Source organism: Equus asinus, chromosome 21 (assembly GCF_041296235.1).
Source record: "Equus asinus isolate D_3611 breed Donkey chromosome 21, EquAss-T2T_v2, whole genome shotgun sequence".
Classification (NCBI taxonomy): domain Eukaryota; kingdom Metazoa; phylum Chordata; class Mammalia; order Perissodactyla; family Equidae; genus Equus; species Equus asinus.
The window spans coordinates 66,839,348-66,863,855 of record NC_091810.1 but is presented as its reverse complement, the minus strand read 5'-3'; the positions used below and the strand labels follow the sequence as shown (position 1 = coordinate 66,863,855).

Here is a 24,508-nt window from a genome sequence, read left to right as displayed (position 1 = left end):
ACATGTCATACTCAACATGTCTGAACTCTTGATCTTCCTTTCAAATCTCACTTCCTTGACAGCCTTCCCCATCTCAGTAGAGAGTAAATTCCATCCTTCTACTCCTTCAGTCCAAAAGCCTTAGAGTCATCCTCTCTCTCTCACAACAAGTTTTCAGTTGGTCAGGAAATTCTTTTTGCTCTACCTTCAAATTATATCCAGAATCCTACCAGTTATCACCACAGTGGCTGCTACTATCCTGGTCTACACCACCATCATTTCTTGCCTGGATTATTGCAACAGCCGGTTGTCCTACGTCTACACTTGCTTCGGTATAGTCTATTCTCATCAAAGCAACCAGAATGTTTGTTTTAAAACATTAAGTCAACTCATATGTCATTCTTCTGCTCAGAAGCCTGCAATGGCTCGCATTTCACTCAGAGTAAAAGCCAAAGTCTCTACAATGGCTTGAAAGGACCTCCATGATCTGGCCCGTGTTGATTTTCTGACATTGTTCCTTATTACTCTCCCTCTTCCTCATTCAGCCTCAGCTACTTTGGCTTCTTTGACGCTTATTGAATATACTTGTATTCTCCCTCCATAGAGCATTTGTTTCTGCCTGCAGTGCTCTTTCCTTGGCTATCTGCATGGCTAACTCCCTGACCTCCTTTGGATCTTTGCTCAAATCTCACCTTTTCAATGAGAGTTATCCTGACCACTGTATTGGCTTACGTTTTCTTTATTGTATAGTACTTATAACCTCTTACAATATACTGCAGCCTTTACTTCTTTGTTATGCTGGTTATAGATTGGCTTTTTCACTACCTAGAATGTAAGTTTTATCTGTTTTCTTCAGTGATAGATCCTGAGAGTCTAGAATATGTTGAATCAATAAATAAATGAAGCAATCTGCAAGACAAATTGAAAAACTCCAAGTATATATAACTATTCATAGAATTCTATAAAAATAGATACATAGATAATGTATTGCATGTAGATGCATGCAATATCTCTGGAAGACTATGAATCAAATTGGTAATAATGGGTGCCTTTGGGAGAAACACTCAGTACCAGGGATGGGTAGGAGGCACATTCTATACTTTTAGAATGTGCACCTATCACTTCTTCAGTTAAAAAACAAATTTGTCGAAAAATACAATGCATAGCTAAGCCTAATTCTGGAACTCAAAATTCTTTTTTTTTTTCCTGCTGAGGAAGATTGTCCCCGAGCTAACATCATTTTCAATCTTCCTCTCTTTGCTTGAGGAAGATTGTCCCTGAGATAACATCTGGGCCAATCTTCCTCCATTTTGTATGTGGGAAGCTGTGGCAGCTTGGCCTGGTGAACAGTGTGTAGGTCTGCACCTGAGATCCAAACCTGTGAACCCTGGTCCACCAAAGCAGAGTGCTTAAATCTGATTACTACACCAACGGGCTGGCCCCTTAAATTATTTTATTGAGGCAACATTGGTTTATAACAATATATAAATTTCAGGTGTACATCCCTATATTTCGATTTCTGTATAGACTACATCATGTTTACCACCAAAAGTCTAGTTGCCATCCATCACCATACAAATATGCCCTTTTACCCCTTTCACCCATCCTCACTCCCCTTCCTCTGTGGTAACCACCAATCTATTCTCTATATCTATGTGTTTGTTTGTTGTTGTTGTTCATGTATCTTCCACATACAAGTGAAATCATACAGTATTTGGCTTTCTCCATCTGACTTATTTCACTTAGCATAATACCCTTAAGTTTTATCCATGTTGTTGCAAATAGCAAGATTTCATCTTTTTTATGGCTGAGTAGTATTCCGTTGCATATGCGTATACCACAGCTTCTTTATACATTCATCCATTGATGGGCGCTTAGGTTGCTTCCAAGTCTTGGCTATTGTGAATAATGCTACAATGAACATAGGGGTGCATGTATCTTTTCAAATTTATGTTTTTGTGTTCTTTGGATAAATACGCAGAAGTGGAAGAGCTGGATCATATGGTAATTATAGTTTTAATTTTTTGAGGAATCTTCATACTGTTTTCCATAGTGACTGCACCCATTTACATTCCCATCAGCAGTGTATGAGGGTTCTCTTTTCTCCACATCCTCTCCAGTACTTGTTATTTCTTGTCTTTTTAATAATAGCCATTCTGACAAGCTTGAGGTGATATCTCATTGTGCTTTTGATTTGTATTTCCCTAATAATTAGTGATGTTAAACATTTTTCATGTGCCTGTTGGCCATCTGTCTATCTTCTTTAGAAAAATGTCTATTCAGATCCTCTGCCCATTTTTCAATTTGGTTGTTTGTTTTTTTGTGGTTGAGTTGTATGAGTTGTTTATATATTTTGGATATTAACCCCGTATCAGATATATGATTTGCAGATATCTTCTCCCAATCGATAGGTTGTCTTTTCATTTTGTTGATGGTTTCCTTTGCTGTTCAGGTGCTTTTTAGTTTGATGCGGTCCCATTTGTTTATTTTTTCTTTTGTTTCCCTTGCTTAGAGAGACATGATATTCAAAAAAATACCACTAAGACTGATGTCAAAGAGTGTACTGCCTGTGTTTTTCTTCTAGGATTTTAATGGTTTCAAGTCTTACATTCAAGTCTTTAATCCATTTTGAGTAAATTTTTGTATATAGTGTAAGATAATGGTCTACTTTCATTCTTTTCATGTGACTGCCCAGTTTTCCCAGCACCATTTATTGAAGAGACTTTCCTTTCTCCATTGTATGTTCTTGGTTCCTTTGTCAATGATTAGCTGTCCAGGGATGTGTGGGTTTATTTCTGGGATTTCACTTCTGTTCTACTGATCTGTATGTCTGTTTTTCTGCCAGTACCATGCTGTTTTGTTTACTAGAGGTCAAAATCCTTTATAAAATAAGAGTCTTAGCTTTTGAGTTCCTTAGAAGATGTTTAATTGTGTTACCACTAGGTGGCACATACTTACTGATAAATTCTTAAGACTCTCAGACACAGGTTTTAAAAAAAGCTTTTCAGTTACCCAAACTCACCAAAGTTCACTTTAGCTATATATTGCATTGGTTTTTTTCGAGAAATTTCCTTAACTTCAATGGCTTAGTTGCTATATCAGATTTTAGATGATTTTTCAGTATCTATAATTTCTTACTTAGCATCATTATAACATTGGAGTTGCAGAAATGTCTTAAATCTGCAAATGCTAGCTTAAATGTTCTTAAATTAGTTTATATTTTCTAGTGTTTATCAAACTGTATCTGCCTATCTTGTCATCTTTTTCCCTATGAAATAATAAATTAAATTTAAAGATTCTGTGTGTAAAAGTAGATTTTTGTTTGCTCATATTGTTTCACTGCCTTTATACCAAATAAATCAGTATCCAGGACCACATGCAAACTACTTTCTGAATGCTTATTTAATATGCAGTGAGATTAGGCAAATGGGTACTGTAGAGATACAAAGATGAAATGTTGCTTATTATCTCTGTCTTCAGGAACCTTTCATTTTTATGGGTGGAGACAGTCATGAATGCAAATAACTATAATAAAAGTCAGAATGTAGTAAATAATTAAATGAAAACATTAAGTGTAATGGGAACCGATAGTTGATATTAATTTGGGGACTCCAAGGATAAGGTGGAATTTGAGAAAGAGCTTTAAATATACAGTTTCATTTTCTGAATGAATTGAATATAGGTGTTATATAGATTTCCATTTCTGTGTGAAGGGTGAGTTATCTCATATCTGAGATAAAGATACGATTATTATAAGCAAGTGGCAAATATGGATTAATAGAATAAATACCTGTATTCTTTTTGATAGTAAAGTTTTCAAAAAGAAAATGATGGCATGCACTTTATCAATTGTAACATTTAAAAACATAAAAACCTTTTTTGGGCACGTTCTAAAATAACACTGAAAAAATTATTGGGCGAGATAATTTTTATAGTCATTTTTTATTTTTTTTTTTCCTTTTTCTCCCAAAGCCCCCTGGTACATAGTTATGTATTTTTAGTTGTGGGTCCTCCTAGTTGTGGCACATGGGATGCTACCTCAGCATGGCTTGATGAGTGATGCCATGTCCGCGTCCAGGATTCAAACTGGCGAAACCCTGTGCTGCTGAAACAGAGCACATGAACTTAAACACTCGGCCACAGGGCTGGCCCCCATAGTCATTTTTAAACTAGAGATTCTTTCATTCTATTTTTCTTTTCAAATTACATTTTTTATAAAATTAAATAAACATTTAGAAAAAGTTCTGTATTCAAGTAGAATAACGTTTATTGAGAACCTACTGTGCCAGAAAACTGTCATCTGTTATTTCATTTAATACATACTCATGAAACTTATGATGTATGACCTGTTGTCCGTATTTTACAGATGAAGAAATTGGGGCACAGAAAGTTTAAGGAACTTGTCCGCCATGACACCAAAACAAGATGTGAATGGAATTAATTTTCTTACAATAAGAAACTTGACTTTTCAATTTCTGCCACTTCCACTATGTTACCACTATGTTACTTAAAATTCTACCACTATGTTATTTAAAAGGGAATCAACGTTATTCTAATAAAATGGATTAATATTGACTACTTTGTTACATTGGTCATCTTAACTTTTTGTAACGTTCTAAGGGTGAGATGAATCATATTAAAATATTATCTTACTGAATCAAGAATCTCACCCTCGGGCCAGCCCGGTGGCTCAGGGGTTAAGTTCACACATTCCGCTTTGGCCGCCTGGGGTTCGCTGGTTTGGATCCTGGGTGCGGACATGGTGCCGCTCGTCAGGCCGTGCTGTGGTAGGCGTCCCACATATAAAGTAGAGGAAGATGGGCACAGATGTTAGCTCAGGGCCACTCTTTGTCAGGAAAAAGAGGAGGATTGGTAGCAGTTACCTCTGAGCTAATCTTCCTAAAAAAATAATAAATAATAAATAAAAAGAATCTCACCCTTTTGGCTATTAACGTGCAAAATTTCCACAACTTTGCTGTATTCTAAAGTAATAATAAAATAATGTCAGATACCAAAGTCTAAGTAATACGTTGTACACTGCTTAAATTAGATTTAGTTCCAGCTCAACAGCTAGATCAAGTGGCTATTAAAACAAAAGTATATATTTAGGGGCTGGTCCAGTGGCATAGTGGTTAAGTTCTTGCACTCCATTTCTGCGGCCTGGGGTTCATGGGGTCAGATCCTGGACACAGACCTACACACCACTCATTAAGCCATGCTGTGGCAATGTCCCACATACAAAATAGAGGAAGATTGGCACAGATGTCAGCTCAGGGCCAATCTTCCTCACTAAAAAGAACAAGTGTATACTTAAAAAGGAATCTTGGGGCCAGCCCCATGCCTGAGTGGTTAAGTTCACACACTCCGCTTTGGTAGCCCAGGGTTTCACTGGTTCAGATTCTGGGTGCAGACCTAGCACCTCTCATCAAGCCATGTTAAGGTGGCATCCCACATAGCAGAACTAGAAGGACCTACAACTAGAATATACAACTATGTACTGGGGGGGCTCTGGGGAGAAGAAGAAGCAAAAGAGGAAGATTGGCAACAGATGTTAGCTCAGGGCCAATCTTTAAAGAAAAAAAGAAGGAATCTTATTATTTTTCTGTTTCTTTAGCCAGGAATATGTAAGAAGAAGAAGAAGTGGTATAAAAGTGCACTACAAGAAGCACACGTCCTCTATGGATCCTCACATGAGCAAAGACTAGAAATGTGCCACCTGTCAAAAAAGGGTATGTGAGTATTTTATTTTTTACCACCCCAAAATAAGGATTTATTCAGATGCATGCTTTCCAAAATATGTTTGCACGTTTAAAAATCTGTCTTTATCTTCATAGGAAAATAGTGTATCTTTGTCCACTGAAAAGTCATTTTCGTGTGGATTAATAGTATGTATTTTGCCCTCTGAAACTATTTTCAGTGTCTAAACATGCACTCTATTTAAATGCAAGGGTTTTAATTAGCACTTCTGTCATCTTCTTTGCTCTTAGACTATCTACAAAGGTCCTCTTGTGTATTTCAAAATTAAAAGCCACAACTTTAAAATATATTTTTGAGGTGAAACTTTCACTTGGATATGCTGTATTATTTCAGAACAAAGTATTTTTCAAAATGTTTTATTTTTAAATAAATTCAAGGCAAAGATAAAAAATAATCAACTTTTTTTAATTAGGTGAAAAAATGATAGTATTTTATTTCAGGTTTTTGTTTTTTTGGTGAGAAAGATTGGCCCTGAGCTAACATCTGTGCCAATCTTCCTCTATGTTGCCTGTGGGATGCTGCCACAGCATGGCTTGATGAGTGGTGTGTAGGTTGGTGCCTGGGATCTGAACCTTCGAACTCAGGGCCACAGAAGTGGAGCGTGCAAACTTAACCACTATGCCACCGGCTCAACCCCAGGTTATTTTTTAAAAAATAAAAAGTTCTTTTTGAATCATAAATATTATGGTTTATAGATAGTTTTTTAAATGAGTTCATCATAGGGATTATGGTCAGTATAATACATTTTTAATTCCAAAAGAATGTGATTGTCCCATAAAAGTGATAATTTTCAATAAACAAATATGTCTTTAAATTTTTCTGCTTAGAGATCATAATTTTTTATCTTACAAGATCTCTCGTTACTTTATCACCTTAAGTTCTAAAACAGATTACTCTATGGAAGGATCTGGCTTTTGGTGATGACTGATTTTAAAGTAGCAGTGATACTTTTTTCTCCTTTGGAAAAATTTAATATGTAATTTTAAAAGTTATATGTGAAAACATTGTATTTAAGAAAAAGTTTAAATATTAACCCAGTCATGTAAGTTTAGATTTTAAAGCAAATAAGTATGTTCGAAAAGAGTGGAAAAAGAGTGACTAGCACAACTATTTGGAGATGAGGAAAAGAGACGTTTATTACCTCAAATGTAGTTTTATTCCTTATGCTCAAGATATAATGTCTTGGTTTATTAGCAATAAAGGTTGAACTCACTCTGTTGTCACAAATACAATTTTATGTTTTGCACAGACTATGCATTTCTCTTGTGTAACCAAAATAAACTTTGAAATATTTCGTTTTTTAAGACATTAATACTCTGAAGCAATATAGTCATTTACTTTTTAACGTTATATTACAGCCATTTCACACTAGCAGTAGATCCGCTCTCTCAATAAGTTATGGAACCATGTCTTTGCTGTTGCTGTGTGTGCCAGGGTGTTTATGTCTGGGTCTTTTGGCATTCTTGCTTGTCCAGAGACTCTGGAGAGGGGTTATTTCTGATTGGTTTTGCAGCAGCAGACCATTTTCTTGCTGAAAATCTGATGATTTTTGCGTGCAGAATTTGATGTAATTCAGTCTGATTATAGAAAGCCATATGCCTAAAGACTTTCATTTTGGCCCTGAGATAGCCAAAATGGAGGGGCATGGTTAGACTTCCTGGAGTTCAGCCTGTCATAACAGGCTCACTCATTTCGTACTCACTCTTCACTATCTCCAAAATAGACAATTTAACCCTTTTGTCTGCTTAGCTTCCAGGGTGAATTCTAGTACATATTCAGCTTCTTACTGTGTTCAAAAGTAGTTTTGAGAGATAATTAGCCATTATTCAGATATCTTACAAAAGGTGAGTAGCTTAGAGGCAAACCACACATTTCATCTTAGCAACTTTGGAGATTTCTTCACCCAGAAATTTCTTCTTCTAACCCAGAGATAATTACTACTCATTTTTTGGCCGAAATTCTTCCTACCCTGCTGAAATTGGCACACTATTATGTTTGATGCAGCTCTTTAATTGTTGAAATCTTCAGGGTCAGTATTTGATATGTAAAGATCAATCCAATCATACTATAACAAATTTTAAAGTCCTGTCCACAAGATTTGGTTGACCCGTTTCTGTTGTATTAACTATTACTCCAAATAAGAATTCTTCTCCTGGGGCTAGAAAGCTTTTTCTTATATAGGAACATTCATTGTAATTATATATATATATTTTTTTGGAAGTTCTCTCTTTTTTTTTTTATTGAGTTCACAATAGTTTACAACATTATGAAATTTCAGTTGTACATTATTACTTATCCATCACCATATAAGTGCTGCCCTTCACCCCCTGTGCCCACTCCCCAGCCCTCTTCCCCCAGTAACCACTGAACTGTTCTCTTTGTCTGTGTGTGTGTTTGTCTTTCACATGAGTGAAATTATCTGGTGTTTGTCTTTCTCCATCTGGCTTATTTCGTTTAAGATAATACCCTCTAGGTCCATCCATGTTGTTTCAAATGGGACGATTTTGTCTATTTTTATGGCTGAGTAGTATTCCATTGTATATATATCCCACATCATCTTTATCCAATCATCAGTCAGTGGACACTTGGGTTGCTTCCATGGCTTAGCTGTTGTGAATAATGCTGCAATGAACATAGGGGTGCATATGTCACTTTGAATTGTTGATTTCAAGTTCTTTGGATAGATACCCAGTAGTGGGATAGCTGGGTCATATGGTATTTCTATTTTTAGTTTGAGAAATCTCCATACTGTTTTCCATAGTGGCTGCACCAGTTTGCATTCCCAGCAGCAATGTATGAGGGTTCTCTTTTCTCCACAACCTCTCCAACATTTTTTATTTTTTGTCTTAGTTGTAATCATATTTTTTAAATGAATAGAGTGTTACCCATATAGTCTCTTTATGATTAAGCCTTTGGATTTTTTGTTCTTGGCAGGGTTAATATTTTCTTACATGCTCTATATTTTAGAGTGGATATTTTTATCTCTACCTTTTTTTCCCCAGAATTATTTGTTGTTTTTTTTTAATTGACTTTATTTTTTAGAGCTGTTTTAGGTTTACAGCAGAATTAACCAGAAAGTACAGAGTTCCCATATGCCCCCTGCCACCCTGCCCCCCCGACAGCATCCCGCACTATCAATATCCAGCACCATAGTGATACATTTGTTGCAATCTATGAACCAACATTGACACATCATTATCACCCAAAGTCCGTAGTTTACATTAGGGTTCACTCTTTGTGTTGTACATTCTGAGTTTTGACAAATGTATAATGTCATGTATTCGCTGCTGTAGTTATCATATAAAATCATTTCACTGCCCTAAAAATCCCCTGTGTTTCACCTATTCATTCCTCCCCCATTCCTACTCCTCCACCAACACCTGGCAACCACTGATCTATTTACTGTCTCCATAGATAGTATGTCATATGTTTTTCCAGAATGTCATATCGTTGGAATCATATAATATGTAGCCTTTTCAGATTGGCTTCTTTCATTTAGTAATATGCATTTAAGTTTCCCCCATGTCTTTATAGCTTTTATTTTTTAGCACTGAATAATATTCCAGTGTTTGTATGTACCACAGTTTATTTATCCATTCACCTACTGAAGGATATCTTGGTTGTTTTCAAGTTTTGACAATTATGAATAAAGCTGCTATAAACATCTGTGTACAGGTTTTTCTGTGGATGTAAGTTTTCAGCTCCTTTGGGTAAATACCAAGGAGCGTGACTGCTCAGTTATATGGTAAAAGTATGTTTGGTTTTATAAGAAACCGCCAAACTATCTTCCAAAGTGGTTGTACTATTTTGCATCCCTGCAAGTAATGAATGACATCCTGTTTCTCCACATCCTCACCTGCATTTGGTGGTGTCCAGTGTTCAGTATAGTTTTGCATTTTACATTTAGATCTGTGATCCATTTTAAGTTGATGTTTGTGAAAGGTGTAAGTCCTGTGTCTAGATTCGTTTTTTTGGCATATGGATATCTAGTTGTTCTAACATCATTGGTTGAAACACTATCTTTTCTCCATCATATTGTCTTTGCTCCTTTGTCAGAGATCAGTTAGCTGTATTTATGTGAGTCCATTCTGGACTCTTCTACTCTGTTTCATTGGTCTTTTTTTATTCTTTTCCCAATACTGCACTGTCTTGATTATTGTAGCTTTATAGTAAGTTTTGAAGTCAGGTAGGATCAGGCCTCTGATTTTGTCCTTTTCAATACTGTGTTGGCTAAGCTGGGTCTTGGCCACTGCATATGAACTAGAGAATCAGCTTGTTGATATTTACAAAATAACTTGATGGGATTTTGATTAAGATTGCATTGAATCTATAGATCAAGTTAGGAAGAACTGACATCTTGACAGTTATGAGTCTTCCATACATGAACATGAACTATATCCACATTTATTTAGGTCTTCTTTGATCATCAGAGTTTTCTAGTTTTCCTCACATAGGTCTTGTCTTTATTTTGTTAGATTTATGCCTAAGTATTTCATTTTGGGTGTCAGTAGTGTAAATGGAAATGTGCTTTTAACTTCAAATGCCACTTGCTCATTGCTGATAAATAGGAAAGTGATTGACTTTTATATATTAACCTCGTGTCCTGCAACCTTGTTATAATCAGTTATTTGTTCCAGGAGTATTTTTCTTGATTCTTTTGGATTTTCTACATAGATGACCATGTCATCAGCAAACAAAGACAATTTTCTTTCTTTCTTCTCAATCTGTACTTTTCTTTCTTTTTCTTGTGTTATTGCATTGGCTATGAGTTTCAGTATGATATTGAAAAGAGTAATGGGGGGAAACGTCCTTGACTTATTCTTGATCTTAGTGGGAGTTTCTCACCATTAAGTATGATGTTAGTTGTAGGTTTTTGTAGATTCTCCTTATCAAGTTGAGGAAGTTTCCCCCTATTTCTAGTTTACTGAGAATTTTTGTTGTGAATAAGTGTTGGCTTTTGTCAAATGCTTTATCTGCATTTATTGATATGATCATGTAACTTTTCTTCTTTTGCCTGTTGATGTCATGAATCGCATTAATTGATTTTGAATGTTGAACCAGCCTTGTTTACCTGGAATAAACCCTACTTGGCTGTGGTATGTAATTCTTTTTATACATTATTAGATTTGATTTCCTAATATTTTGTTGAGGAGTTTTTCTCATCTGTGTTCATGAGAGATATTGGTCTGTAGTTTTTTTGTAATGTCTTTATTTAGTTTTGTTATTAGGATAATACTGGCCTCATTGAATGAGTTAGGAAGTATTCCCTCTGCTTCTATCTTCTGTAAGAGTTGATAGGGAATTGGTATAATTTCTTCCTTAAATCTTTGGCAGAATTCACCACTGAACTCATCTGGGCTTGCTGCTTACTGTTTTGGAAGGTTATTATATTGATTTAATTTTTTAAGTAGATATAGGTCCCTTCAGATTGTGTATTTCCTCTTGTGTGACTTTTGGCAGAAAGTGTCTTTCAAGGAATTGGTCCCTTTCATCTAGGTTATCAAAGTTGTGGACATAGAGTTACTCATAACATTCCTTTATTATCCTTTTACTGTCCATGGGATCTGTAGTGATGTCCTTTCTTTCATTTTGGACATTAGTAATTTATGTTTTCTCTCTTTTTTTCTTGATTAATTCTGGCTAGAGGCTTATTGACTTTATTGATCTTTTCAAAGAAACACCTTTCATTTTGTTTATTTTCTCTGTTGACTTCCTGTTTTCAATTTCATTGGTTTCTGCTCTAATTTTTCTTTTCTTATGTTTACCTTAGATTTAACTTGCTCTTCTTTCTCTGAGTTTCTGAAGGTGGAAGCTTAGATTATTTATTTTTGATCTTTATTCTTTCATAATATGTTTTCAATACTATAAATTCCCCTCTAAATACTGCTTTCACTGCATATCACAAATTTTGATAAGCTGTATTTTTATTTTCATTTAGTTCAACATATTTTTAAATTTCTCTTGAGATTTCTTTTTTGACCATGTGTTATTTAGAAACATGTTGTTTAATCTCTAAGTACTTTGGTTTTCCAATTATCTTTCTGTTTTTGATTTCTAGTTTCCATGTGGTTTGAGAGCAGACTATTATATGACATCTATTTTTTTTAAATTTGTTAAGGTGTGTTTCATGGCCCAGAATGTAGTCTATCTTGGTGAATGTTCCAAATGACCTTGAGAAGAATCTTTATTTTGCTGTTGTTGGATGAAGTAGCCTGTAGATGTCTATTATCCAGTTGGTTGATGGTGTTAAGTTCAACTATATTCTTACTGATTTCTGCTTGCTCTTATCTATCCATTTCTGATGGAAGTGTGTTAAAGTCTCCAATTAGAATAGTTGATTCATTTCTTTCTTCTTGAGTTCTGTCAATTTTTGTCTCACATATTTTGACACTCTGTTGTTAGGCACATTCACATTAATGATGTTATGTTTTGGAGTATTGACTACTTTATCATTATGTAATGCTCCCCTTTATCCCTCATAGTTTTCCTTGCTCTGAAGTCTGCTCTGTCTGAAATTAGTAGAGTTACTCCTGCTTTGTTTTAATTAATGTTAACATAGTATATCTTTCTCTATCCTTTTATTTTTAACCTATATACATGTTTATATTTAAAGTGAGTTTTTTGTAGACAACATATAGTTGGGTCCTATTTGTTGATCCATTCTGACAGTCTCTGTCTTTTATTTGGTATATTTAGATCATTGACATTTAAAGTGATTATTGATACATTTGGATTAATGTCTACCATATTTGTTACAGTTTTATATTCCTTTCCCTTATTTTTTGTTCTTATTTTTTCTTCCACTCTTTCTCTACCTTTTGCGGTTTTAACTGAGTATTTTATATAATTCTATTCTCTCCTTTCTTATCATAGTAATGATACTTTCTTTTTAACTTTTTTAATTGTTTTCCTAGAGTTTGCAATATTCATTCACAAGTTATCCAAGTCCACTTTCAAATAGCACTATACCACTTTATAAGTAATGCTTGTACCTTATAATAACAAAATTTTCTAATTCTTCCTTTGTCCGTTGTATCATTGCTGTCATCATTGCATTATGCATGAACATGTACCTATGCATATACAAAAGCATATATATATATACATAAGCATATAAGCATGCTTTTATATATATATATGTACACACATAAGCATACATAATTGAATATATTGGTACTATTATTATTTTATTTATTTATTTATTTATTTTTTGAGGAAGATTAGCCCTAAGCTAACATCTGCTGCCAATCCTCCTCTTTTTGCTGAGGAAGACTGGCCCTGAGCTAATATCCATGCCAATCTTCCTCTACTTTATATGTGGGACGCCTATCACAGCATAGCTTCCCAAGCGGTGCCCTTTCGGCACCTGGGATCTGAACTGGCAAACCCCAGGCCACCAAAGTGGAAGGTGCAAACTTAACTGCTGTGCCACCAGGCCAGCCCCAACTATTATTATTTTGAACAAACTGTTTCCTGGTAGATACATTAAGAATAAGAAAAATAAAAGTTTTTATTTTACCTTCACTTAATCATTATCTGATGCTCCTCCTCTCTTTATCTGATCTGTATCATTTTCTTCTCTTTTTTAACATTTCTTGCAAGGCAGGTCTACTGGCAACAAATTCCCTCAATTTTTCTTTGTCCAACAAAATATATATTCCTTTACTTTTGAAGGATAATTTCACGGTGTACAGAATTCTAATTTGGTGGGGGGCTTTTTCCCTCAATGCTAAATATTTCACTCCATCCTCTTCTTGCTTGCATGATTTCTGAGGATACTTTGGATGAAATTATTATCTTTGCTCCTTCATAGGTAGGCGTTTTCCCCCTCTGACGTCTTTCAAGATATTTTCTTTATCTTTGATTTCCTGTGGTTTAAATATGATATGCCTAGATGTAGTTTTTATTGGCATTTATCCTACTTGCTATTCTCTGAACTTCCTCTATCTGTGGTTTGGTGTCTGACATTAATTTGGAGGAATTCTCAGTCATTGCTTCAAATATTTCTTCTTACTTTTTCTTTTCCTCCTAATATTCCCATTACACATATGTTACACTTCTGTGGTTATGCCATAGATCTTGGATATTCTGTTCTGTTTTGGGGTTTTTTTTCAGTCTTTTTTAGCTTTGCTTTTTATTTTTTGAAATTTCTATTGATGTATCCTGAGGCTCAGAGATTCTTTCAGCTGGGTCCAGACTACTGATGAGTCCATCAAAGGCATTCTTCAAATCTGTTTTGGTGTTTTTGGTCTTTAGCATTTGTTTTTTGTTATTTCTTAGAATTTCCATCTCTCTGCTTACATTACCCATCTGTTCTTGCATGTGTCTACTTTTAACATTAGAACACTTAGTATATTAACCATAATTGTTTTAAATTCACTGTTTGATAATTCCAACATCTTTGACATATCTGCATCTGCTTCTGATGCTGGCTCTGTTACTTCAAACTGTTTTTTGCCTTTTAGTATGCCTTGTAATTTTTGGTGTCAAGGTGAAATGAGATACTGGGTAAAAGGAGCTGTGGTAAATAGGCCTTTAGTAGCATAGTGGTAAGGTGTGTGGGGTAGAGGAAGCGTTCTATAGTCCAATGATTAGATTTCAGTCCTGGACTTTGAACTTCACAAGTCCTTCTCATTTTTTTTTCACTCCCTTTGGTGGTACAAGATGGCTAAAGGTGGCCAGAATTGGATATTTCCTTTCTCCCACGTGGAAGGCTGGATCAGGCTGGATTTGGGTATTTCCCTTTCTCCACATTGGCTAGCCCTGAAAAAACCCAACAGGTTAGGCTCTGGTAAAATAGTTTCTCTTGATGGTAGGCCTAGTGAAAAAGAACTAAATGCTCTGGCTTATTTCAGAATGGTTACTTCTTTCTCTCACTGCCCAAAGCACAAGGGAATTTTTCTCTAATCTTTGCTGTGAGGACCTGGTAGAGTTCCTGGAGGTAAACTCACAAGAGTGGGTCTCTCTCCCCCGTGACTGGGTCCCCCTAGAGTTTTTGTCTCAGGCTTGTTCACACTGAGGGTCCAGCAATTCATCAGTTACAGCACTGACTGGTTCTTGAGATTTCTGCTCTGGTAAGTTATGATTCTCTGTATTCACCTGTCTGTCCAAACTTGGGGGCAGTAGTTTGCCCTGTGACCTCACTTCTCTGAGGGATATGAGAAGAGTTATTGATTTTCAGTTTGTTCGGCTTTTTACTTGTTGTTAGGATGGTGTGGTGACTTCCAAGCTTCTTACATGCCATACTGGAAACTGAACTATCCTCTACCTTTTTAATAAAATGCTCTCAGCTATCACATTTAAAGAAGCACACACTGACAGTTTTCTGAGGCCATGAATGGTGGACAAGCTTTAAAAAAATTATTTAAGGAAGAGAAGCCAATGATTTATGTCAATATTTGTATTCCTCTCTAATATGGTTGTAAATAAAAATTTTTTAACGTCTGTTATGAGTCATGAGACATAACCACCTCTACTCATTTGGAACATTTTCATTTTCTACCTGCAGCTCCTCTTTTACACTTTAAAAACATGATGTGAATATAGCTCAGAGGAGGAGTAAAGACCCTTTCAATTATCCAAATCTGTATTTCCTGTTAACTGCTTTTTACTCTGTATGTGAGGGTCCCTACATGCAGAGATTTCTCAGGGAAAGAAATTAAACCTTTCTCACTAAGGAAAATTCAGCTCTTAGAAAGTGGTTAATGTTGCTGAAGTAGAACACGGACCTACTGTTATTAATAGCGAAATTACTAGTAATTGTAATGTTTTTAAGTATTACATCAGAATTTCCCTGTAGCATTTGAAAATCAGAGTGGTTGTTGATACTTCACAAAACACTCCCTTGTTGCATTGGGAGATGGTTCTGCAACTTTTGAACATAAAAGTTCCTTGAACAACAGTTTGGATATTTCTGTTCCAAATTCATCTGCCTACTGAAAATTTTACATATGAATGACATATATTTTGAGGAGAAACATAACAAATTTCTATTCTATTTTCAGTAACCCACAGGATATAATCAGGGACCATTGGACCCAATTTTAGTTTTTGAGGGTTTTTTTTATACAGTTTTAACCATATGTACAGTTTGGTATTTCATCATGACTTTATTGTTATTAGAGGTCTTCAAAAGAAGAAGGAGAAAAAAATTTTTAATACAACAAAACTTATTCTATCTTATAATTACTATCAGGTGCCACTAGGTGCTTTTACAAATGTAAAATACATTATGAAATTTCAGTGATCTTTATTTTTTCTATATCTTGAAATATTTTGCTTTTTTATTATTACTCATCAATTAGTCCCAACTATGTTAAAAAGACTAAAATAATTATTTAAGTGGAAGAATGATGAAATCACTTAAAAAGATGATACAATAGTAAAATATATCATCAATAAACTATTTTTCCTGGTATTCCAATGGTTAAGATCTCTCTCTCTCTCTCTCTGTCTCTGCTTCTCTATCTCTCTCTCCCTCACACATACACACACACCCAAAATGTTTTTATTAGCTAAAAATAATTATTACTCCTAGTTTATCAATTAAGAAACTGAGAATCTGAGAACATATACTGTGTTTTATATCTTACACTTTCTAGTTTGGTAACTTGTACCACGTAAATGTTCTATGTATTTTCATTAATAAATTACATTAATTTGTTTAGGTAAAATGTATATTTCAGATCCATGATCAAGTAAAATACATATACATTTATTAGTTATAAAAAATTATTGAGAACCTACTTCATGTAAAAGATAGTCCCTGCCTTTGAGACACATTCTAGTCTTGCAGAATGCTTAGACATAAGGAGAAGTAACCATGATACAAGGAAGAAAGTTCTGTGACCTAAGATGATTATAGATTAGCAAAAGAGGTGGGTATTTCTTCTAGTTGGAGGACTCATCTGTGATGGTGGATGTTCTTCTACATTCATCAGTGCAGAGAAAGGGTATTCTAGAAGAAGGGATTATTTCAAATACACAGCTGAACATAGGAAAGATGGCAGTTTACATGCATCTAGCCTATTGTAGGTATAAATATAATAACCTGCTCTTCTGGATATCTACTGTTTTATGCCAATAATTTTTTTTTTACTGTAAAATTTGCTTTTAGAGAGCAAGCATTTGTTTACTCTTATATGCATGAATATTCTTTTTGTTTGTTTTACATGTCATGAATTATAGTCTTATATTGATAAACTAAATTTTTATGTATTTTTCTTTAATGTTAAATGTAACACTAAAATTTTATTATTAATGTCCATAGCTCTTTCCATTTTTCATTACTACAATGTTAAGATTTATAAAACATATCTATGAATAAATATTTACATATAACCTATTCAGCTATGGAAGTCCAGATTGAACATTTTTTTAAAAAATCCAATATTGGTTATGCGAATAAGTTTTACTAATACACACACACACACATATGCACATATCAGCATGAAATTTTGAAGTAATTTTCTATATTGTATGTGGTTACAGTCCTCATTCCTGCTGAGTCTTTCTCTGAGGCACTGTTGGCAGCTCTGGGGTCCCAAATGGCGGCTGACATAAAGATTAGGGACTTGTAGTCAGATGAGTCTGGCCCCACTGCGTGACCTCAGGCAGGGTATTTAACTTATCTTAGCCTCGACTTCCTCAGCTGTGAAGAAGGGATGGACTACACACTTTGCAAGATCATCATGAGGCTAAATAAGATATTGTCTATATAAAGTTTTTAACCCATGTCTGGCATGTAGAAGATGTGCAAGTGGAGGTAGCTGGGATTTAATTCCAGATCCTATATGTTCCAGAGTACATACGCTGACCAGAACCTAGAAATCAGATATACTAGATGCTAACTTGAGGACTTCCAACCAACCAATCAGATTTAAGAGGGGGTGTTTGTCAAATAAGTATACGAATTTCTGATGTTATTACTTTTGGATTACTTTGTTCTACTCAGCTATGGGAAGCTGAGCTTATTAGCCTTTTGATCAAAAGAACCACTGAAAACACATATCACAGAATGAGAAAGTAGAAAATTCCAATTGTGCAATGTTGCATTTATTTGAACAAGAGCATAGGCACTTTTTTGAAGCAGCCATACTTTATTATCTTACAGATAAATCCAAAGCAGATGGCAAAGTTTCTGTGTTGGCCAAGAAAAGGGTAAGATCAAGTTTTGTTATATAAAATATACAGACTTCAAATTCCATTTGATTAATACTATTTTGAAAATTAAATTAAATTAATATTTAAAAGCAAATGACATATAATCAATTTTTTTTCCTGAATATATGTTTCCTGAGTATATGTTTCCTTTTTTAGGTTGACCCTAGAAATTTAATATTTATGGTTACATACATTAGTGTTATCAGAAATTAGAACAATAGAATATTATGTTACCAAACAATTGCTTTTATTTAAATTACATTTCATGTACATACTCATATACTGAAATTTTATTTTTTATATACTGTGTTATTGTAATGTGTGCAACAATCTCATGGAAAATTTAAATAATTAAAATTCATAGCTTAATATGGACTTTACCTTAAAGTTAAGTAGAGAACTGCATCAGCCGTTTGTATACATCAAAACCTAGAATCTGTTTGATGAAAATTTGTGAATTCATTAGCACTTTAAAAGAATTTTCAAAATTGAACATGTCATTCTGTATATTATGTGCAGAGAGATGGTTAACTCTGCTTACTATCCAAACTATGATTAGGATAGGATGAACCTTGACATTCTCGAGTGAAAATATTCTTAACAGGACACCACTGGAAAAGAGAGTCAATGCTGAAAACAAATTCTTCTGGACAAATAATATATTGGTGTCATAAGAAAAAGAATTGTGATTGAAAGGAAAGCCTATCCCTGTGGTATTTCCTGTGTTGAGTGGTGGGGTTCGTAGAGGGTGTACCCAGGAAAGGTTGAGTATAACCTGGGAGAGCAGAAAAGGATGTTGGGCATGAACCTATGGATGTATGGGCAATGAGATGAGCATCATTTTTATATTGTGAATATAGATATTTATAAGTCCTTTTAAAATCAGATTTTATTTTATCCTTTTACTTTTTTGGCATGTAAAAGGAATCTGGACTTTTCACTGGCTAAATAATGTTGATGCACCTTTGCAGAGAGGAATTCAGTATCATAGAAGACAAGGTTACCCTTTAAAAAAGAAAGGAAATGGGACTTTCCTGTATGTCTGAAGATTTGGACAGGAATATGTGAGGTAGTGCTGGATTGTTAATGTGGACGGAGTTGTTTATTTCAGTCTCTGCTAAAGGATATTTAGAATCAAGAATGATAAAGATAATAACTAACCTTTCTATATATTGCTTTATTTTTACCAGTCATTCTCAATGAAAGTGATACTATCTCTAGGACAGTGGTATTCAAAGTGTGGTCCATGGACCAGAGTTGGTCTATGAACTACTTATTATTGGTCTGCAATGAGATAAAAGTAAAAAATGAGGGTAACCATTTAGAAACTTGTATAGTAATTTGACAGAGTAATTTTTGTCTGTTGAATATAACAATAAAATGAAACTTGTATTTTGTGTGTCTTTGTTTTTTATTTCATTTTTTTTCCTAATAACTCTCGTTTTTAAAATTTTATAAAAGTATAGCTCTTGGACAGATTGAAGGGGAAAAGTGGTCCTTTTACCACAGTTAGTTTGAGAGACCCTGCCTTGTGGGCTTCAGTAATTTGGGAGAGTATATGCATTTTATGGAGCAAAGGTTAAGGACATTAGATATCTTGCAATGTGTGGAACAGAACTGTATACAAGAACTGTCCAACATTTGTCATGACTTTTGAATGTGCTGCTGGACTCAACAAACTATAAATGTAATTGTATAGTGATTTAATACAAAATAATCCTGAAATGCAACATGTTAAACAAAAAGCCAAAGAATTTAGAAGGCCTATTATGGAGAGGGAAGCTGAAATGGAATAAACACATTGTTCTCAAAATTATTGAATAATTTGCTTATTTTCTACTCAGTATATTGTAATATTTCCAGCTATATATTTAGCTGTAAACTATAGAAGTGCAGATACTGAAAAACCATGGGAAACATTTACAAATATGTAACAGGAAATTTGAGGTGCCTTTTAACAGTCTTCAAATCAAATATTACTGAATTAACAAATACATGAAATGCATTGATCTCATTGAATTTTAAAAAATAACATTTAGAAATATTTCATTGTATTGCTACCCTTTATATTTGTAAATATTTTAGAATGATGATAAGAAATCTATGTTATAAACATTATATATTGAAATTATTTTTTGGGTAGCCTGTTGTTTTCCAATCTTACTCTGATATTGTCCCCAAAATTATGCCTTAAAATTCTGTATTACATCTTATATTATTGCTTCTCTTTCCAATTATCATCAAGATATTCTTCTGCATCTATTGACAGTTATGGTCAAGTTCTTTTCAAGTACTGGAGACTGAATGTGTGCCCTGATATGTTGTGGGATTTCAAGAAAGGAGATGTATTTTCTGTGATATTTTGTTTCTAGGTCATCCCATGTCATAGTTAGAGAATTATTTTCCCTATTGGGAATTATTTTGCCAAGCTCATTTGGGATAATATTATACTTCTCATTTTCTATACTTGGACAATCTGTAATTTATTTTGGAATATTGTCTCTATTTCAGTTAACAGTTTCTGTTCTCTCATCATATACAAATGTCTGGTCCGTCACTGCTTAGCCTAAAAGTAGTCTCTGCTCTTGTGTCCACCACTACTTCAGGTAAAATTTCCTGATCCCATACAGAATGACTTTGATCATCTTAGTTCACTTATATCCAAACTTATTCATGATAGGGATGACTGGCATTTATCTTATTGATTATCTCTTCAATGTAGTTGTTCCGAAGCATATACATGTATAAATACATTTTATTTTATTATAAATATATTTTCTTTTATGTTACAGTTATAGGTTTTTGAAATTATTCGTGTAGTCAGATGTATTAATTAGGGTACAGATTATAATGCTGTAGCAAGGAGACTCCAAATTATACTAAGTCATATAAGATAGAAGTTTATCTCTTTATCGCATACCTGACCAAAGGTGAGCAAGTGATCCAGGGTGGGAACAGGCCTTGCCCCACAAGATCATCCAGACTCCCAAGTTCCTTCTGTGTTATTGTTACGCCAGTCCCTAGGGTGTGGTGTTCATCTATATGGTCAAAAGTTGATGGCACTGTCAAATCCACATTCTGGCCCATGGACAGAAGTAAAATGGAAAAGGAGTGCTGAATAAGCAAACATGAACTTGGAGCTGCACATGTCATTTCTCTCACATCCCACTGGTAAAATTTAGTAACGTGACCATACCCAGGGACAAAGGGAAGGAGAGGAATGCAGCTTTTAACTGAGCCAGCTTAGGGGGAGGGTTCTAAAAGGGATTGCTGAAAGGGTTTAGATTTTAGAGTTCCTAAAAGGAAGAGGAGGAGCCTAGATACTTGGTTACAGTTAGTGGTCTAAGAGTTTCATTTCAATATAGGGAATAGTATTTCTTAAAGTATTCGATATAAAAGAGAGTCATTAGAGCTGATAGTGTTGAGAAATGCTAGCATAGACTGTCTCATTTTGCCCTCACAATACCAGTGGAAAACAGGTATTACCATAATTATTCTTACAAAAAAACTTCCCCAGAGATATTAAGTGACTAACAGGAGTGTCAGAGTCTGGGTAGGAATTGAGTTCTGATGGTCCACAATACCACAGCTTCCTTTAACAGTTCTTTGGCTTTCTAAATCACTTTAGCATCTTTGAGATACTAAGTTACTTTTCAGTATCTTTTTTTAGTATTTAAATTACTTAGTATATTTGATTTTTAAATAATCTTGAACTTCATGCTTATGCATAGGCACAATCCTAGTTTTAAAACAACTATTCATCTGTATAGTACTTTCAGATTCCAAAGCATTTCCACAAACATCGTCTTTCACTTCAAACTTTTGAGAAGAAAACAGAGAAGACATTATCATCATCTTACAAAGATCATTTATAGTTAGAGAAGTTAAGGAATTTGCCATAGCCACACAGTGCTCCTTAGATACTTTTATTTAATCTTAATTTTTTTAGTGCCTATTAAAGTATTATGAAGCTAACCTCATTAGAGTTTGAGTGTTAATTTCACTTAATAAGGTAGCTTTTATTTTTCTATACATTTTGGATCTATGGATATTGAACACAATATTTTTTAAAGACAGACTGTTTTATATAAAACACTATAAATGGACAAAAGAAGGCTGTTGGTATGAAAGCAAAAGATAATAATAGTGTGATGAATTAGGTACTTACCAAGTGCCAGGCAGCCAGCCCTGGTGGCCCATTGGTTAAGATTCACTACTCTTACTGACTTGGCCTGGGTTCATTTTCCAGTCAGGAAACCAGGCATATTGCAGCATGCTGTGGCAGCTGCATGTTGTTGTGATGCTGATAGCTATGCCACCAGTATTTCAAATACCATCGGGTCACCCATGGTGGACAGGTTTCAATGGAGCTTCCAGACTAAGACAGACTAGGAAGAAAGAACTGGCCACTCACTTCTGAAAAAATTGGCCATGAAAACTCTGTGAATAGCAGTGGAGCATTGTCTGATAAAGCACTGGAAGGGAGAGGATGGTGCAAAAAAGACTGGGCAGGGTCCCGCTTTTCTGTACACAGGCTCACCAGAAGTCTGAATGAATTCAACAGCACTAACAGCAAAGTGCCGGGCACTGCACATATGTTATTTCATTTAATTCTAGCAGCAATTGTGTGAGAAATTTGTTATTATCTCTGGTTCACAAATGAAGAAAATAAGCATACAAATGTTCACCACTGCCAAAAACACAATATAAAGATAGATGATTAAAAAAAGTCTAGTTGCCTCTACAACCCTTCATCCTGAGTTGCAAATCTTAACAGTCTATATTTTATTTATTTATATATTTATTTACTTATATAAAAAAATGTGTGTATGTACATGTATAAATGTTTTGTGATTGTTCTGTTTTTTACAGCAATGAGATCTTATATATGTTATCCTATAGATTTAACTACTTAGACTAACAGATAACGATTTGTTGTCAACCTTTGCATAGCATAGCTGGATCACAGTTTTAGTCACTTAGTCTTATATTGATGAACATGTGGGTGTTTTCAAGTTTCAGTTGTGGTTTCGTACTGCTACAGGAAATACTTTAATAAACATCCTTGTACATATATCTTTAAATACTGGTACCATTATTTCTCTAGGATAGATTCCCAAAGTGGAATTGCTAGATCAGAGCTAACCACAGTGCCACCTGCTTGCATCTCCCTAAGAATCATGAGAGGACCTTGAGGAATAAGTTGTTAAAGTTATGCATTGGCTTTTGTGAGTTGTAGTGGCAGTTGCTGCCACCTCTTTGAACCAAGATGTGAGTGTTACCGCCTTGAATACCATTTGTAAGTGCCTACTAGGAATGGGCTTCTAGCATCAAGTATGAGAGCTCTATCTACAAGCTTCTGCTGTTCTTATAACCACCCTCCTTCAACTCTTCAGCTATGTGGCTACCTGTTAGGATAGAGGTGAACAGTGTAGGTGTACCTGCCTGACCACCTCTGCCCAATGGCAGCAATCTGAATGAAAGAGACTCTGATTAAGTCACATTAACCTCTCTGAATCCCACTTGATAAAAAGAAGGGGAAGCTCTAGATTGTCTCTACGTCCTTTCCTGCTCTAATATTCCATGAACTATAAAGTATTTATAACAGCTTGATGAGTACTTTCAGAATGTCAGAGGACATGTGGAAACCAGAGTGAATATCTGAGTCAACTGCTCCTAGAAATAAAGAAATAAAAGTAAAGAAATAAAGAATAAAATAGCCTACGAGGGAGATGAGTGGAGTAGCTGATGGTGTTGCCTGTTACAGATTCTGAAAGATATTTGAATATATATATAGATATTCAGAAAACAGCATATTGTGGTGGAAAAAATGCAGACATATGAATGAGCCAGGTCTGCCTTCCAGAGTAGGTCTGCTGCTTAGTTGTTGTGTGACCTTAAGCAAGTTAACACCTTTGCACCTCATTGAATTAATCTCTGAATTGAGAACAATAATAATTACCTTGTATGACTGTTGTAAAGGTTAATATGAAAAGCAGTTATAATAGCATATAGTTACTATATTTTAGTAATTTCTTGCTTAGTAAATATGCTAGTACTTTTCTCTCTAATTTCTCCCTAGAAAAAATAGAAAGTAAGGATTTAAGAACATTTAAAATTCTCAGACTTATAATAGTATCAGAGTTCTATTAGATAGTTAACATTATATAAAAGTCTTTTTTTTGAAAGTCCCACATTTTAATCATGAATTAATTTTTTCAAAATAATATAATAATGTGATATTTGGAGGATAGAATTTTTTTAATCATCCAAAATCCATCATCGTAATTATACTAATTTTTATTAATTTAATGCATTTGTTCACAGGCGTGTTTATATATGTTTATCTGCACAGTTTTAATCATTGAGTAATTTACTGTTGATGTTTTCATTTATATATTATATTGTAAAACTTTTCCATGTTGTTTTATGGTTCCTGTTAGTTTTAAGAGATTTTTTTTTAAATCAGAGGAATGGCATTGTGAGAAGAACAAAAACTTACAGATATAAGTTTTTTCCCAGCTGTAATTTCAGTCCTAAAAGGAAAACCACTGTTAATAATTTTATATATTTTCTATGCATATATAAATATATGTATTATATGTACAAA

The 24,508-nt window shown here is 34.4% G+C and overlaps 1 protein-coding gene across 11 annotated transcripts in view; it reads left to right on the top strand.

The window, feature by feature from the left end:
* The window catches only part of RBMS3 (RNA binding motif single stranded interacting protein 3), a 1,423,334-nt gene that overhangs the window by 89,113 nt on the left and 1,309,713 nt on the right, over window positions 1–24,508 (top strand). For all 11 annotated transcript variants that reach the window (XM_070492733.1, XM_070492730.1, XM_070492739.1 and 8 more), the window contains 2 exons: window positions 5,594–5,708; window positions 17,849–17,895. In XM_070492733.1, coding sequence (XP_070348834.1) covers window positions 5,594–5,708; window positions 17,849–17,895 — 162 coding nt within the window. The remainder of the gene's footprint in view (window positions 1–5,593; window positions 5,709–17,848; window positions 17,896–24,508) is intronic.